The sequence below is a fragment of the Manis javanica genome, chromosome 15 (assembly GCF_040802235.1).
Source record: "Manis javanica isolate MJ-LG chromosome 15, MJ_LKY, whole genome shotgun sequence".
Lineage (NCBI taxonomy): Eukaryota > Metazoa > Chordata > Mammalia > Pholidota > Manidae > Manis > Manis javanica.
The window spans coordinates 87,862,347-87,879,062 of NC_133170.1; the positions used below are offsets into that span (position 1 = coordinate 87,862,347).

Sequence of the window (16,716 nt, forward strand, 5' to 3'; positions counted from 1 at the left end):
AGTTCCATGAAGTATCTTTTTCCATCCCTTTACTTTCAATGTGTGTATGTCTTTGGGTTTGAGGTGAGTCTCTCATAGGCAGCACATAGATGGGTCTTGTTTCTTTTATCTATTCAGTGACTCAATATCTTTTGATTACTGCATGCAGACCATTCCTATTTGCGGTGGTTATCGGTAGGTATGTACTTATTGCCATTACGGGATTTAAATTTGTGGTTACCAAAAATTCAAGGGTAATAACCCTAGCATCTCACAGTCTAATTTAACTCAGTATGCTATAACAAACACAACCTAAACGTTCTTTTTTTTCCTCCTTTTTCTTCCACCTCCATTCTTTGTATGTTAGGTATCATATTCGGTACTCTTTGTCTGCTCCTTGAATTAGTTTGCAGCTAGTTGATTGGATTCTGTGTCTGCTTAGTGATTAATTGTTCTGCTTTATTTCCTGTGGTTTTATTCCCTCTGGTGACAGGTATTTAGCCTTTGGAATACTTCCATCTATAGCAGTCCCTTCAAAATGCAGTGTAGAGGTAGTTTGTGGAAGGTGAATTCTGTCAGCTTTTGCATATCTGAAAATGTTTAATCCCTCCTTCAAATTTAAATTTTAGCCTTGCTGGGTAGCGTATTCTTGGTTGAAGTCCCTTGTGCTTCATTGCATTGAATATATCAATGCCACTCCCTTCTGGCCTGTAATGTTTCTGTTGAGAAATCTGAAGCTAGCCTGGTGGGCTTTCCTTTTATGTGATCTTTTTTCTCTCTCTAGGTACTTTTGAAAGTCTGCCTTATCCTTGATCTTTGCCATTTTAATTATCACATGTCTTCGTGTTGTCTTCCTTGAGTCTCTTGTGTTGGGGTATCTGTGCACCTCCATGGCCTGAGAGAGTATCTCCTTCCACAGATTGAAGTTTTGAGCATTTACCTCCTCAAAGACACTTTCCATCCCTTTTTCTCTGTCTCCTTCTGCTGGTACCCTTATAATACAAATATTGTCCTGCTTATATTGGCCACACAGTTCTCTGAACATTCTTTCATTCCTATACTTCCCCTTTTCTCTCTGTTCCTCAGGTTTCTTATATTCCTTTTCTCTAATTTCTATTCCATTTACCGTTTCTTGTGCTACATGTAATCTGCTTTTAAGTCCCTCCTTTTTATATTTCATTTCGGGTGTGGAATTTCTTAATTATGAAATCTCCATCCTAAATTCATTTCTGAGTTCTTAAATATTTTTCTGTACCTCCTTGAGCATGTTTATGATTTTTATTTGAAATGTCATTCAGGAACACTGCTGAGTTCAGTTTCTCTTGGCCTTTTATCTGGTGTTTGTGAGATTTTTGTTTGAACCATATCCCTTTGGCATTTCATATTTGTGTGTGGCACCCTGTAGTGCCCAGAAGCTCTAGTCTCTGGTTCTGCTCATCCCCTGAAGTGATGTTGGGGGTGTCAGGTTAGCGGCGCTAGTGCCTAGCGGGAGGAAAGAGCTATTACCTGCTTACCAGCTGCAGTGCCTGTCTCCACTGTCAAAACCAGTGGACAGAGCACACAGTTGTATTCCTCTGTGCTTTGTGTAGCTGGTATAGGTGGTCTTCCCTTTGCCTGATGTGACACCAGGGCAGGGACTGCCAGTTTGTGAGTCTGTGCAAGCAGGCAAGGAGGAAGGCGCAGTAGGCTGCATAACACAGTGGCACTCTCGGAGCTGAGTAGCCAGCCAGCCAGGGAAATGGAGCACCTGAAGCTTCCGATAGTTCCCAAGCTGTTGGGCAGAGCGCACCCAGAGATCTTTGTCCACTATACCATCTCCCGTGCAGCAAGGTCTGGGCAATCCCCACTCCTTCAGCAGCCCTCTTGCTGCTAGGAAGCCACTCAGACTGCCCACCTTTCCTTTGTCCCACAGCCACGGCATGTGGATCCCTGTTTTCCAAATACATCTGAAATCTCAGTCCCTTTGAGTATTCCTCTTGTCTTAGCTTTAAAACCCCACTAATCTTCAGGGCAAAATGCAGTGTAGGTTTGTGCTCCCAAAGCAGATCTCCAGGGCTGGGTGTTTAGCAGCCTCAGGCTCCACCCCCTCCCCACTGTGTTTCTCTTCCTCCCGTGAGCTGGGTTCAGGGAAGGGATTGAGTCCCGTTGGATCAGGGCTTTGTACATCACCCTGTTTAGTGAGGTCTGCTCTCTTCCCAGGTGTATGCAGCCTGGCCCAGTCTTTTTTCCTGTTGCTCTTTTTGGATTAGTTGTATTAAGTGTATTTTCATATTATATGTGGTTTCTTGGAGGGATTCTCTGTCTCACTTCTTATTCTGCCGTCTTTAACCTCTCCCCATGTGTCTTTTAAGTCTACATCCCACAATACTTAGTGCCAAGATTGTGAAATTTTTATTTGTTGTATTCAACACCTAGCATTTTGCTGTATATTCTTGATGACATATTTCCCCATCTGTGCCTTCCTCTTTTGTCCAAGATCCCCTTTTATGTCTGGTGCTGTCAAAGGGAGTTTCACACACCATTTCCTATAACTCTTGAGCCTTACTGCATGGAAGTCCATCCAACCAATATTCACATGTTTCCGTGCGGGTCTTTGTAGGTAGAGTCCGAATACCATGACATGTGCAGACCTGCAGTGACAGGCCATGCGTTCTCATGTGCATGCATGTGGGTGAGCTGAGCCCTGCTCTTCCCCAGCCCATCTCCACAGGCCCCTTCCCAGTCCTTTCCCCACCTCTCCATCCCCCAAGGCCTCCACTGCTGTGGTTCTGCCCAGTGGGCAGCACTTGGTCGCTTCTGGACCTTGATGTGAGTGGAATTGTACCAGGCCTTCTGTGCCAACACCAATGCATTGTTGACTTGCCCATTCCGTGTGGTCTGCATGGAGGGAGCTCATTCAGATTTTGGACGTCTTTCTCTTTCCTTGCTCTGTATTTTCCCGAGCATAGCAGCTCCTTTCCCACCCCAACACAGTTGCTCATTGATTTATCTGACAGTGAATTTTAAGGAGAGTGGTTCTTTCTGCCACCAACTTGTCAGACTGTGAGTGTAGAAACATGACCCCAGTGTTCATATTTTGACCACAGAATTCTTACAAAAGCAAGTCCATGTCAGGCCTGTTAGGGTTGACAAGGGCCCTTGCAGGGGCTTGAAGCCAGCACAGTGGGCTCAGGAACCTGGGGTGTCCCAGGTGGTACACAACAAAGGCTGCCGGCACAGACACTCTTATTTCTCAGGCTTTGTAGATGCAGCTAGCGCTGTATCCTCGGAATGGTCAGAAGCCACTGAGAGTAACTGGAAGCCCTCGGGTGACATGTAAATACTCAGAAAGTCACACGTTTGAGAGGTGCCGGGTGATCCGCTGGGACCGTCTGCACACTGATGGCCAAAAGCACCAGGAGTGCATTCCAAAGTGGACTTTCTCCTTTTACTGCAGATTTTCCTTCTGAACATGAATGTTTTGTTTTCCTTGTAGCCACAATAGCGAGTGTAAATATTTCCTTTCTACAGGTGGTTTTTGTATTCATTTTGTGTGTGTATATATTATTTTCTCACATTGGCACTTAATGGTGAGCAGCTTGCAGAATAAAAATCAAGTCTACTAAAATATTTCCCACCTTTCTCAGCAAAGGTGACTCTTGTTAGTGTTCTTAATTGCTCACCTTTAAGACATCATACTATTAGGATGTGGTCATTCATAGAACATACTCATTCATGAATCATCAGTTGGCCTTTTATTCCATGCCAACCTCTGTTGTCACCCTGGGAATGCAGCACTGAAGGGGCCCATACAATCCCCTCTCCTTTTTGCTTACCTGCACTGGTGGTAGGCACAGGAGCACCCCTAACCGCCTCTGTGATTTCAGGAAAGAAGTGCTGTGAAGGCACTACCAGAGAAGCACGTGGGGGTGGCGTTGGGATAGTGGGCTGGGAGTGGGTGACTTGGTCACACAGGACGGACAGCAGAGGCCTCTCTGACCATGTCATCAGCTTTGAGCAGAACTCAGACCAAGTAAACCATGAATCCAAGCAGATTTATATGGGTGTATTTTGTGTTCCTTCTACCCAGTCAGGAAGGAGCATTTTCCAAAGAACAGAAAAACCTCCGTCAGTGTCGGCTGGAGTGGGGGACTCAAAAGTGGAAGAAACTGAGTTTTGAGCGGGAAGGGTACAGGGCCCAGCAATTCGTTGAAAGATGTAGTCCATGTGTTGTGGAGCCTCTCGTGTGTTTACACCATAGGTGACATCTGATACAGTTTTGACTGAGGTGTCATTGATGTACAACTTCCCATTGTTTTCAGGTGTGATTCATTTCAGGCCACAGTGATTTATTACTTTTATGCATTAGAAAATGATCCCCATGATAATACTAGCCATGTATGATCTCACAAATTAATTACATCATCTTCCCTGTGCTGTACACTACTTCCCGTGACTTAGTTATGTTATAGCTGGAAGTTTGCGCATCTTCATCCCCTCACCTTGTTTTGCCTGCTACCAGCCCGTCCCCCACCCTTGGTGTCCTTTAGATTCCTTGCTTGTCCGTCTATTTCTGTTTCTGTTTCTCAGATCCCACATACAGGTGCTGTCGTGCAGTATTTGTCTGTCCTCCGTGAGTCAGCATGATGACCTCAGGGCCATCCATGTTGTCACACACAGGAAGATCTCCCTCCTGAGGCTGAGTAGCATTTGTAACTTAGATGATGCACTACCTGAAGTCAGATAACAGACTGAAGAAAATCCTTCGCTAGTGTGTACATTCCTCTCTCTATGAGAAGATAGAAGCTTCCAACTAGACGGAAGAGCAGGGCCGGGAGGGGAACCCTCATGGGAGGTGGTGGCATTTGTCTTGCGTGGTGGTCCAGGCTGCGTCGCCTGTGACCATCCTGATGGGGCACTTTTTCTCTTCAGCAGAAGCAAAGCCAGAAATCCATCTCTCTCCCTGCTGCCCACTGGCCTCCGCTCAGCACATCCTCTTGAGGCACACGATTCACGACCATTCTGCTCAGATGTCTGCAGGTGCACGTGCAACAAATAACCCACAGCCGAGGAATCCTGGGCTGGAGCACCAGGAACAAGAGCAGGAAGAACTCTCTCATCAGAGTGACCATGGTCATAAGGGAGCAGGTCAAGAGAGAGAAGAAAACTCCCAGACCTTCCCGAGGAGGGGGAGTCAGATGTCTGGGATACCTTCCAGCCCACACCCCACCCAGGCAGTAAGTCTGGGGCAAAGGAACTCAGTGGTGGAAATAGAGGGCAGCCAAGCCCAGAAGGTAAATCCTAAAGAAACAGGCAAAGTTTTTGAAGGAGTAGGAAATTCAGGGTGGGAGGGGTTCATGCATGCGAATTGTGGGCAAGGCTTTAGCCAGAAGACAGACGTACTCGAACACAGAAAAGCACATCGTGGACAGAATCTTTTAACATGCAGGGAGTGTGGACAGGACTTTACTGATAAGTCAGCACTCTTCTTGCACCTGAAGATGCACCCAGGAGAGATTCCATATATGTGCAGGGAGGGTAGGCCAGACTTCAGCAGTAAGTCAAACCTCGTAACATACCAGAGGACACACTCTGGGGAGAAGCCTTTTCTGTGCAATGAGTGTGGGCTACGGTTTTCCCATAAATCAGCCTTGAGATACCATTGCATGACACACTCAGGGGAGAAGCCTTTTGTGTGCAAGGAGTGTGGCAAAGGCTTCATCCAAAAATCAGCCCTGATGTCCCACCAATATACACACTCAGAAGAGAAGCCTTTTGTGTGCAAGGAGTGTGGGAAAGGCTTTACTCATAAATCAAACCTGATGCACCACCAGAGGACTCACTCAGGGGAGAAGCCCTTTGTGTGCAATGAGTGTGGCAAACGCTATTCCCATAAAAAACACCTGACCCGCCACCAGTATAAACACTCAGGGGAGAAGCCTTTTGTGTGCAAGGAGTGTGGGAAAGGCTTTACCCAAAAATCAAGCCTAGTCGCCCACCAGTGGTTACACTCAGGGGAGAAGCCTTTTGTGTGCAAGGAGTGTGGGAAAGGCTTTAATCATAAATCAAACCTGATGCACCACCAGAGGACTCACTCAGGGGAGAAGCCTTTTGTGTGCCAGGAGTGTGGGAAACGCTTTATGTGTAGATCAATCCTGATGTACCACCAGAAGACTCACTCAGGGGAGAAGCCTTTTGTGTGCAAGGAGTGTGGGAAAGGCTTTATCCGTAAAGCAGAACTGATGCACCACCAGAAGACTCACTCAACGGTGAAGCCTTTTGTGTGTAAGGAGTGTGGGAAAGGCTTTATCCATGAATCAGACCTGATGTACCACCAGAGGACACACTCGGGGGAGAAGCCTTTTGTGTGCAAGGAGTGTGGGAAAGGCTTTATCCGTAAATCAACCCTGATGTGCCACCAGAGGACTCACTCAGGCAAGAAGGCTTTTGTGTGCACGGAGTGTGGGAAAGGCTTTATGTATAAATCAGTCCTTATAGAGCACCATAGGACTCACTCAGGGGAGAAAGCTTTTGTGTGCACGGAGTGTGGGAAATGCTTTACCCATAAATCAAACCTGATGTGCCACCAGAAGACTCACTCTGGGGAGAAGCCTTTTGTGTGCAAGGACTGTGGGCAAGGATTTTCCCGAAAATCATCCCTCAAATCCCATTGGAGTACACACTCAGGGGAGAAGCCTTTTGTGTGTAAGACGTGTGGGCTTGCCTATAAACGAAAATTAGGCCTGATCTCCCATGAGAGGACACACTCAGGAGAGAAACCTTTTGTGTGCAAGGAGTGTGGGCGAAGCTTTTACCATAAACCATCCCTGTACTCCCACCAGCGTACACATTCAGGAGAGAAGCCCTTTGTGTGCAGGTATTGTGGGCAGAGTTTCAGGTGGAAGCCCAGTCTCATAAACCATCAGAATAAACACTTGGGGGTGAAGCCTTTTGTGTGCAGGTACTGTGGGCGAAATTTCAGCATGAAGTCATATCTCCTACGTCATCTGAAGACACACTCAGGTGAGAAGCCTTTTGTTTGCAAGGAGTGTGGACAAGCCTTTACCCGAAAAAAATCTCTTCTCGCCCACCAGTGGAGACACTCGGGGAAGAAGCCATTTCTGTGCAAGCACTGTGGGAAAGCCTTTGCCCACAAATCATCCCTGACAACCCACAAGTGGAAACACTCAGAGGAGAAGCCTTTTGTGTGCAAGGACTGTGGGAAAGGCTTTCTCCACAAATCATCTCTTACCTACCACCTGAGGACGCACTCGGGGGAGAAGCCTTTTGAGTGCAGGGAGTGCGGACAAGGGTTTTTAAATAAATCATCTCTTACCTCCCACCTGAGGAGACACTCGGGGGAGAAGCCTTTTGAGTGCACGGAGTGTGGTGTAGGTTTTCTCCACAAGGTATCCCTCGTCTACCACCAGCGGAAACACTCAGGAGGAACCTTTTGTGTGTAGTCATTGTGGGCGAGGTTTTCAGAGTAAATCGAATCTCCAGAGACATCAGAAGGTACACTTAGGGGAGAAGCCTTTTGTATGAAGGGAGTGTGGCCAAGTCCCCAGTGCACACGTGGAGGAAAGGGCCCATGTGTGCTTCATGCAGAGGAACGTGAGCCATAATCACACGTGTGGGTGTTAGAGGTTCCACTCATCAGGGAAGCACTTGTGTGCAGCGTGTGGCCAAAGCATTAGTCGATGGCTGACCGTCCGCACCTCAGGGTCTGCCTATGGTGGTCAACCATTCCCGTGAAGTAACCGCTGCTGTGCAAAGCTGCAGCTGAGCCCGTGACCCCGCTTGCGGATGCATCACGCAGGCCAAGGAGATCCGCAGGTCTACCAAGACTTGAACTTGGAGATGCTCCCCATCCATGAAAATTAAGTCTCCGTGGTTCTGAGTATTTAAGGCAGATTCTGACACACAATGTCCAGGTTTGAGAAGCAGACAGCAGGGGAGGGGAGGGGAGCGAATTACCCGGGATCCTGGGGAAATGTCTCTCCTGCAGACCGGGTCTTGTGACTGACTGATCTTCCCGTGGGCAGCCCTGAGCCGGTGATGACAGCCCGGGGATCAGGGCAGGGCTGTTGCTGACACGCCCTCCCTGAGGCTACCCAGCTGTCCGGGGCTCTTCCACCAAACGCTCCTGTTGCCTCCCGTCTCCCACCAGCCTCACCTCCTCCCCATGTTCTCCCGCATTCTCTGTCCAGATAAAAGCCTTCTTTTATTCAGTGTCATCTCAGTGTCTTCCTTGCAGAGAGCCATCGCACAAGTGGTACTCAGAGCAGCCTGACAACGTGGGTGGAAAATAGGGATTAGGGTTTTGGCTTCTTGCATGTCTGGCAGAAGAGCAGGTTGGCATGTGGGCACAGGTAGGTGCTCAACTTGTTTCCCCCGCCGTCCCCGGGGGAATGCCCTCGTGGAGGCATAGGTGTGATGGGTGTGATGACTTGGGCACTTGAATGTACAGATGAGGAACTAATGGGTCACTGCTCCCTGCTGCCCTCCATAAACACTGCAGAAGGACACTGGGATGCAGAAGGCTCTTCGTGTGCAACACGGAGTCAGTGACTGGGGGTTAACTGTGTTCCCTACACTAAGGGGTGCCCCGAGAGCTAACATTATTCTGGTGTTTCTGGGAGGCTGTCCCTGGGATGAGTATTTGGCTCAGCAAACTGGGGAGATTGTCCTCAGCTTTGTGGGCAGCATCATTGGCCCAAATGGAACAAACAGGTGAAGTGTGAAATATTCTTCTGGAGTTGCAACTTCCACCCTCTCCTGCCTTCAGACATCTGCACCCTGGGTGCTCAGGTCCACCAGAGAGCTTCACGTGGGCGTTCTGATCTCGGACTCATGACATCGGCTCCCCTAGGTCTCAGGCTTACAGACCGGCTTCCAGATGGCGGGTGGTGGGACTTCCTGGGGTTCATATTTGCATGAGCCAGTTAAGCGTATCTGCGTGTGTATAGATCTCATTGCTGCTTGGGGTGATGGGCATTGTAAAGGGAAAGGAGGGATTGAGGGAGCACAGGGTCTTGGCAGAGTAGGAAAAGTGAAAATATTCAAAGTGCAGGACAGTGGGCTGTACTCAGGGCAGGTGCTTAGTGCAGTTAGGATTCTATCCCCACAGAAACCAGGAAAACCCCATCCTCCTTGGTCAGACTTCAAAGGAACGGGTCTGTGTCTTTCAGAAAGAGCTCAGTGGTGCGACCCATATTCGTGACTATGCCCTCCTTAGAAAATGTTCTCAGGAAGGAAGAGGGGCCGATGCGGCCTGACCTGCATGCACCAGGCCTTGCACACTACACCCCTGCCATCAGACTCCCAGCTGGGAGAAATGAACAGTAAGAACAATGCCTGTTGGTCATTTGGGGAGAAATCACCACAAATTCATGAGGTTTACCTTCAGCATGTTCACATTGTAAGTGAAGATCTGAGAAAAACTCATGCTTCCAGCAGGGGAAAAATAAAGGAACCACTTTAAAATATGCCGTGGGTAGAAGTAACTTTTCTGAGAAATGTCACACATGCACTGACCCACCTAACATGGTCCTGACCTTGAGACCTGCCTCAGCCTCTGACTGGGAGGAAGGGGAGTTAGCCTGCTTCTCCTCCCTCTCGCTCTCCTCTCACACACAGGGTGGGGGGCCACTAAGAGATGCTTCAGATCCCAAGTATCCCTGAAAACATTGGGAAGAGCTCATTTCAACATGAACATAAAGTGCAAGCAAGGAGCTTTTTTACTAGAAGCTAAAGAAAGTGAATCACACCTCCTAAATGGTAAACATTCACTGGTTAGTACAGGGACATGGGAACACTTTATGGAAATTAGTCACAAGATTTAAGAACACTCTTCCCCAAACTTGACCACCAGATCAATCGAGCCTGGTATAGTTGCAGTAAATTACAACCCAGACACTCTAAGAACAAGTTCTTAGGGAAAAGCCCACCAGGGGAGACCGAGAGGACAGAAGCAGGCACTGACGCGTCTGACACGCAGCTGCAACAAATACTAACAGCCCAACTGAGATAAGTATAAAACCACACTAAAGGCCTGGTTACTTCCACTTCTGTCATACCTAACATCATTTTTTAAATTAACATATCATTAATATACAATCATGGAGGTTTTACTTTAGCATCACTGGTAACATAATTTTTAGCATCCAGCAAAAAATGGTAAGTTGGAGCCCTCTAGAAATCACACTCCAACAAGATAGGAATGAAATATTTAAGAAATTGAAAGAAAAAGAAACTAACCTGGGATTCTGTATCCCATAATGCTCATTGAGAAGTGGACAACAAGGCCTTTCTCAGGCAACAAAAATGTAAAATTTTGTCAGTAGGCCTGACTTGTAGGATGTGTTAAATCTTTGTCAGTGAAAAAAAATGTATATTTATATACATATATGAGAAATGTACATATATATGAATACAGTATATATGAGAATGTCAGTTTTACGTAAATGAGTGCTGGGAATGTAAATACAACTCTTAATGGACATGCTGATTCATTTTCAAAATAATATCAATAATGTATAGCTTTTGAATAATTAAAATGAATGAATGCAATGGGGATTGGGATTACACTGTCATAAGGTATCTAACCTGCCCATGAGACAGTATAACATTATTTTAGAGGATCTGTGTGAGTTGTTAATGTGCTGATGAACTATTGGAAGTTTTAAAAATAAGTATTGATTTCTTAAAAGGAAACAGAATTGTGAAAAGTTCAGATTCACAGAAGGGAGAAACATACAGAGAAAATGCAGTGAATGCAAAACACATCTATGATAGATATTAATCCAACTAACAATTCCTTTCAAGGTAAAGAACCACATATTCTCTGGAAAATCATTTATATTTAAATACACACTGCAAGGTGAAGTAAGTGGCAAAAGGTATATCATAGCTATCATAAACAAAAGCTGGAGAACATACATTGTCTTTAAAGGAAGCCAATTTCAGAACAAGAAAAATTATCCTTGACAAATAGAGGCATTGCATAGTAATAAGGGGATCAACACTCCAAGAAATTACCACAATCCTTAATTGCTGTGCACCTAACAGCCTCAAAATACCTGAAGCAAAACCTGATAGGACTGCAAAGAGAAACAGACATGCTTATTGTAAGAGGTGGCCACTTAAGCAGCACTCTATCAGTAACTGAAATACGCAAAAGGCAGAAAACTAGGACAGATTTCAACTGAGTAGATAATCACTTATGATATGATTGGATCTTACATTTACAGGATATTTGATCCTACAGCAGCAGAATACACATTTTCTCATGCACATATGAAATATTCACCAAGGTGGACACCATTCTGTGCAGTAAAACCCACCACAATATGTTTAAAAGAAGAGACATTGCTATGGGCTGAATTGTGTGTTCCCCCAACCGAACCTCATATGTTGATGTCCTGATCCCCAGTAACTCAGAATGTGACTGCATGTGGAGACGGGGTGTATAAGGAAGTAACCAAGTGTGCATGAAGTCAGTAGGTTGGGCCCTAACCCCATAGGATGCTGTCATTACAAACAGGAAGTGCAACATAGGCACAGAGAGATCATGTGAAGGCAGCAGAACACAGCCACTCACAAGCCAAAGGGGCCTCAGAAGACATCAACCCTGCTGAAACCTTAGTCCTGGAATTCTGGGCTCCACAGCTGTGAGGAACTCAGCTGATGTTCAAGTCCCCCAGTCTGTGGTAACGAGTTATGGTGGCCGCCAGAAGCTAATGCGCGCATCATAAAAAGTTCACTGTATGATCAGTCAAATGAAACTAGCGCTCAATACCAGAAACATACATCAATATACCAAAATACTTGGAAATTTAAAAATGCACTTGTACGTGCCACATGGGTTGAACAGAAGTACTAGGGAAAGATATTTTTTAAGTATTTTGTACATGAATGAAAACAATTTGTTGCAATTTGTGAAATGCAGTGAAAGCATTGTAAAGAGAAATTTATGCCAGTGATGCACACATAAGGATGGAAAAAGAAATAATTCTTTAATGTAACCATCTATCATATAAAGTTAAAAAGTAAGAGCAGTATAGACCCTAAGCAAGCAGAACAAGAAACAATGAACACTGGGCCAGAGATCAATGAAACTATAAATGGGAAACCAGTAGACTAAATGAAGGAAACCAAAAGCTGTTGCATTGAAAAGACCAAAGATATTGATCAACTATTAGGTTAATTAACAGAATTGACAAATTGCTAATATCAAAAATTAAAAGATGAGCCAGCACTATTGATACCATGGTATGAAAATAATAATGAAAGAACATGTAGAACTCTGTTCAGAAATCTGGTAAATTAGGAGAAATGCATGAAATGATTCAAAGCCCCAGTCTACGGAGGCTCATACAAAAAGAAATAGGTCACATCAGTAGGATCATATCTAATAAAGAAATCGAATCAATAATAACCTCCCAAAAGAGAATTCACCGGGCTCAAATGGCTTCACTGATGAAATCTATAAAATATTTAAAGAAGAAATTATGCCAGTTTTCTACAATGTCTTCTAGAAAATAGAAGCAGGGGGAACACTTCTCAACCCATTCTAAGGACAGTGTTACTATTCAAAGAATAGAAAGACATTAAAAAGAAAACAACAGACCAATATATCTTATGAACATAGTAAGGAACTCCTATTAGTACCTAATGTCCAACAATATATAAAAATAATTACATGACATGGCCAGACAGGATTTATTCCAGTCATTAAGTTGGGATTATCCTTAAAAAGCTTTAATCATAAAACAACGTTTGGGTTTTCTTAATCATTGATGTAGTTTGTCTGCTCTATGCAAGCTTATGTCTTTATGTTTATTTTCTCAGGAAAGTTTGAATCTGCTTTGACTTCAAGCTTACTTTGAAATTAAATTTACTGGATTTCCTTTTTGTGTTTGTCAAAATACCACTGAATTTGTTCATTACTCTCTTAATTTCAAATCATTCCGGTATGTTGTAATATCCATTTTTATTTTTGCTTTAAGCCAAGCATTGTCTTGTTTCTACACATACACACCTTTACATAATACACTTTTCTTTGAACTGAGTATGAAAATTCAGAAGTCCTGATCAGGTGCTTGATGGGAAATGTACTTGCATTTAAAAAACGGAAATCTAACGACATAGAATGCCGAAAGAAGAATTAAACCATTACAAGAAATATATTCATTTGAAAACTTTTAAAAATACATTGAAATAATTCTCGGCTTAAAGCAAGAATAAAATGTATATTACAACATGCAGGAATGAACTGACATTTGGGAACATTGTAGAGGTTTAGTGGTATCCTGATGAAAGCATCGAGGCAAATAATTTTAATTTCAGCATAAGAAGGCTGAAAATGTTCACAAAGCATACAAATATGTTAATGCTTTTCAATTTCCTTTGCATTTTTCTTAGTCTTTTTATCCATTTTTCATTTTAAACACCATCATATATGTGAAAAAGTATATATGAAATTAATCTTTTCTGATTTAATTTTAAATTTAAGCTTTGTGTTAAAGAAAATGATTATATAGTTTGTCCATGGGGTCGGTAGTATGGCAGGGAGAATACAGCTAATGACTAACATTATACCATGTTGAGGGACACTGACACAATGGAGGGCATGGGGACTTAACAATATGGGTGAATTTTGAGCCAGTTTTGTGTAATTGAAAGCATCATAATATTGTATATCTATGATACTTTAATAAAAAGAAATAATAAAAGAATAATTTGTTGGGGACAAAAAGAAAACTTCATTGTAACATTCTGGAAAGATGACAAAATAGGAAGCCCCTGGAATCTGTCTCCCAATGATACAACACATAGACTGGCAGAACCTGCATGATGCAAATGTTTTGGGCTCTGGAGGCTACTGAAGCCTTACAACTTCCAAGGAAAGCCTAGGAAGGTAACCTGTGGTTAGTTTCTATCCCTTTCAGCTCCTTGCACACTGGCAGCCTCCCAGCCCCAGGGCCACAGCCATGCACTCCTGCAGCAGCTTGCACACAACTTGCAGGAGCCGTACAGGGAAGAAAGGACGAGTCCAGGTCTCAGGGATCTTGTCTCTGAACGAGGACTGCTGCTTCTGGCCAGATAGGCCCAGACAGAGTGCACGTGGTCAATGTTTTTCCTCCCTTTTGGCTGCAAGCCCCACCCTGTCCAGCAGAAGAGATTCCCTGGAGATTTCAAGGGCCAGAACACTCTGTTCCTCCATTTCTCTCATTTCCCCTCTGGAGCTTTAATTAAACTGGAAAATTGAATAGGAATTACATATACAGGAAAACTGGACAGTGACCACACAGCCAAAGGAAAGGAAGGCTCTGGTAGAAAAATAAAGGGAGATTCTAAATTTAAAACTCAGGATCATCCTTGTCACTGACACAGCCTTCAACAGTCAAAAATAAAAACATCACCAAAACACTAAGCCCTGGTGAAGGGGGAGAGTTTATTCCCACAGATAACAAATTGTTAGATTCAAATATCAGTTTTCCAGAAAAACTATGGGGCATACAATGCACCAGGTATGTATGACTCATTCAAAGAAGAAAAAGTGTGTTTCTATGGGAGAGCTGATGGCAGGTGTATGACACAAAGACTCTAGAGCAATTGTCTTATAGGATGTGAAAGAACTAAGGAGGTTAAGAAGGTCAAGAATATGCATGGGCAAAAAATGGAAATATTAAACAGATGGAAAACAAATAAAAATGAAAATGAAGATCTGCAGCTAAAAATACACTAGCTGCAACAATAAATTCCCTAAAGGGATTCAAAGAAGTTTGAGGAAACAGAATAAAGAATTCATGAACTTGAATTTAAGATAATAGAAATAAATGAATCAGAGGAACAGGAAGAGAAAACTGAAGAAATGTAAAAAAAACCTGAAGAGAAATTCAGGTAGTCAATAGACACATGAAAATATGGTCCACATGGCTAGTTACCAGACAAATGCAAATTTAAAGCACAATGAGATATCACCTCACACCAGTAAGGATGGCCACCATCCAAAAGACAAACAAAAAGAAATGTTGCTGAGGTTGTGGAGAAAGGGGAACCTTCCTACACTGCTGGTCGGAATATAAACTAGACCCAGCATTGTGGAAAGCAGTATGGAGGTTCCTCGAAAAGCTCAAAATAGAAATCCCATTTGACCCAAGAATTCCACTCCAAGGAATTTACCATAAGAATACAGCAGCCCACTTTGAAAAAGACAGATGCGCCCTATGTTTATCGCCTCACTGTTTCCAATAACCAAGAAATGGAAGCAACCTAAGTGTCCATCATGATAAAGAATGGATAAAGAAGATGTGGCACATAAACACAATGGAATATTATTCAGCCATAAGAAGAAAAGAAATCCTACCATTTGCAAAAACATGGATGGAAGTAGAGGATATTATGCTCAGTGAAATAAGCCTGGCAGAGAAAGACAAGTACCAAATTATTTCACTCATCTGTGGAGTATAAGAACAAAGAAAAAAATGAAGGAACAAAACAGCAGCAGAATCACAGAAACCAAGAATGGATTAACAGATACCAAAGGGAAAGGGACTGGGGAGGATGGGTGGGAAGGGAGGGATAAGGGGGCGGAAAAGAAAGGGGGCAGGATGATCAGCATGTATAATGTGGGGTGGGGAGGCAGGGAGGGCAGAGCAACACAAGGCAAGTAGTGATTCTGCAGCTTCTTACTACGCTGATGGACAGTGACTGTCACAGTCTTTGTAGGGGGTACTTGGTGATGGGGGATTCTACTAAACGTAATGTTCCTCATGTAATTGTAGATTAAAAATACCAAAAAAAAAGAAAAAGTCCTGAGTGACATGCATAACACCATGCAGTGGACCAACATAAGCATTGCAAGGGAACCAGAAAGGAGAGAAATAGAACATCCAGAGTTGGTGAAAGACATAAATATACACATGTCTAAAGCACAAAAGACAAGACTGACACAGAATCATGCAAAGACACTAACATCAAACTTGAAAAGGCTAAGGTTGAATGTTACAAAATTAAGAGAAGCAACTCATACAAACCAGACTTCTCATCAGAAACTCCGGAGGCCAGAGTGCAGTGGGCCCATGTCTCCATAGCTCTGAAAGGAAAATAAAAACCTGTTAACCGAGGATTTTGTATCTGGCAAAAGTGAACTTTAAAAGGGAGGGAGAAAAGCAGTCATTTGCAGATGAACAATTTAGTTACTACCAGACCTGCCCTGCAGTAAATGCTCAGGGAGACTCACAGGGTGAAATGAAAGGATGCTAATACTAAATGGGTTTGTAACTGTTTTTACTTTCTACATGATTTAAAAGGCAAATACATTACAAATTATTAATTTCCAAGCTAGTGTCATTATTTTGGCTTCTACATCTGCATTTTCTTTTCTATGGAACTTAAGCAGGTACCATGTTCCATATAATTATTAGTTTATATTTTTGGGGACACAGTGAATAAAGGTGCAATTTTCTGGTATCTAAACTGAAAGTGGTGTTAACCCCTCTGTAAAAGAGCAGAGTTTTTGTCTACTCATGAACGTACATTGTCATAAATTCAAAGTTGTTGTAACTATAGAGTGTTAAATATAATTACAAGGTAAAGGTAACCACCAAGAAAACTGGTACAGAACAAAACAAAAGGAAATGAGAAAGTAGTTCAAACAATTCAAAACAGAAAATCAACTAAACACAAAACAATATGGCAAAGTAGCAATTGAGACAAAAATTCTGTAAAATATATAGATAACAAGTAACA

General features: G+C 43.4%; 1 protein-coding gene across 7 annotated transcripts in view; it reads left to right on the top strand.

Moving 5' to 3' along the window:
* The window catches only part of LOC108401536 (zinc finger protein 337-like), a 169,907-nt gene that overhangs the window by 101,620 nt on the left and 51,571 nt on the right, over positions 1 to 16,716 (top strand). For 3 of the 7 annotated variants that reach the window (XM_073223042.1, XM_073223041.1, XM_073223043.1), the window contains exon 5: positions 4,891 to 8,190. The exons of 2 other annotated variants lie outside the window; for them this stretch is intronic. In XM_073223042.1, coding sequence (XP_073079143.1) covers positions 4,891 to 7,421 — 2,531 coding nt within the window. In that variant the 3' untranslated portion in view covers positions 7,422 to 8,190. 2 more of the 7 variants (XM_073223049.1, XM_073223044.1) reach the window with 2 other exon arrangements.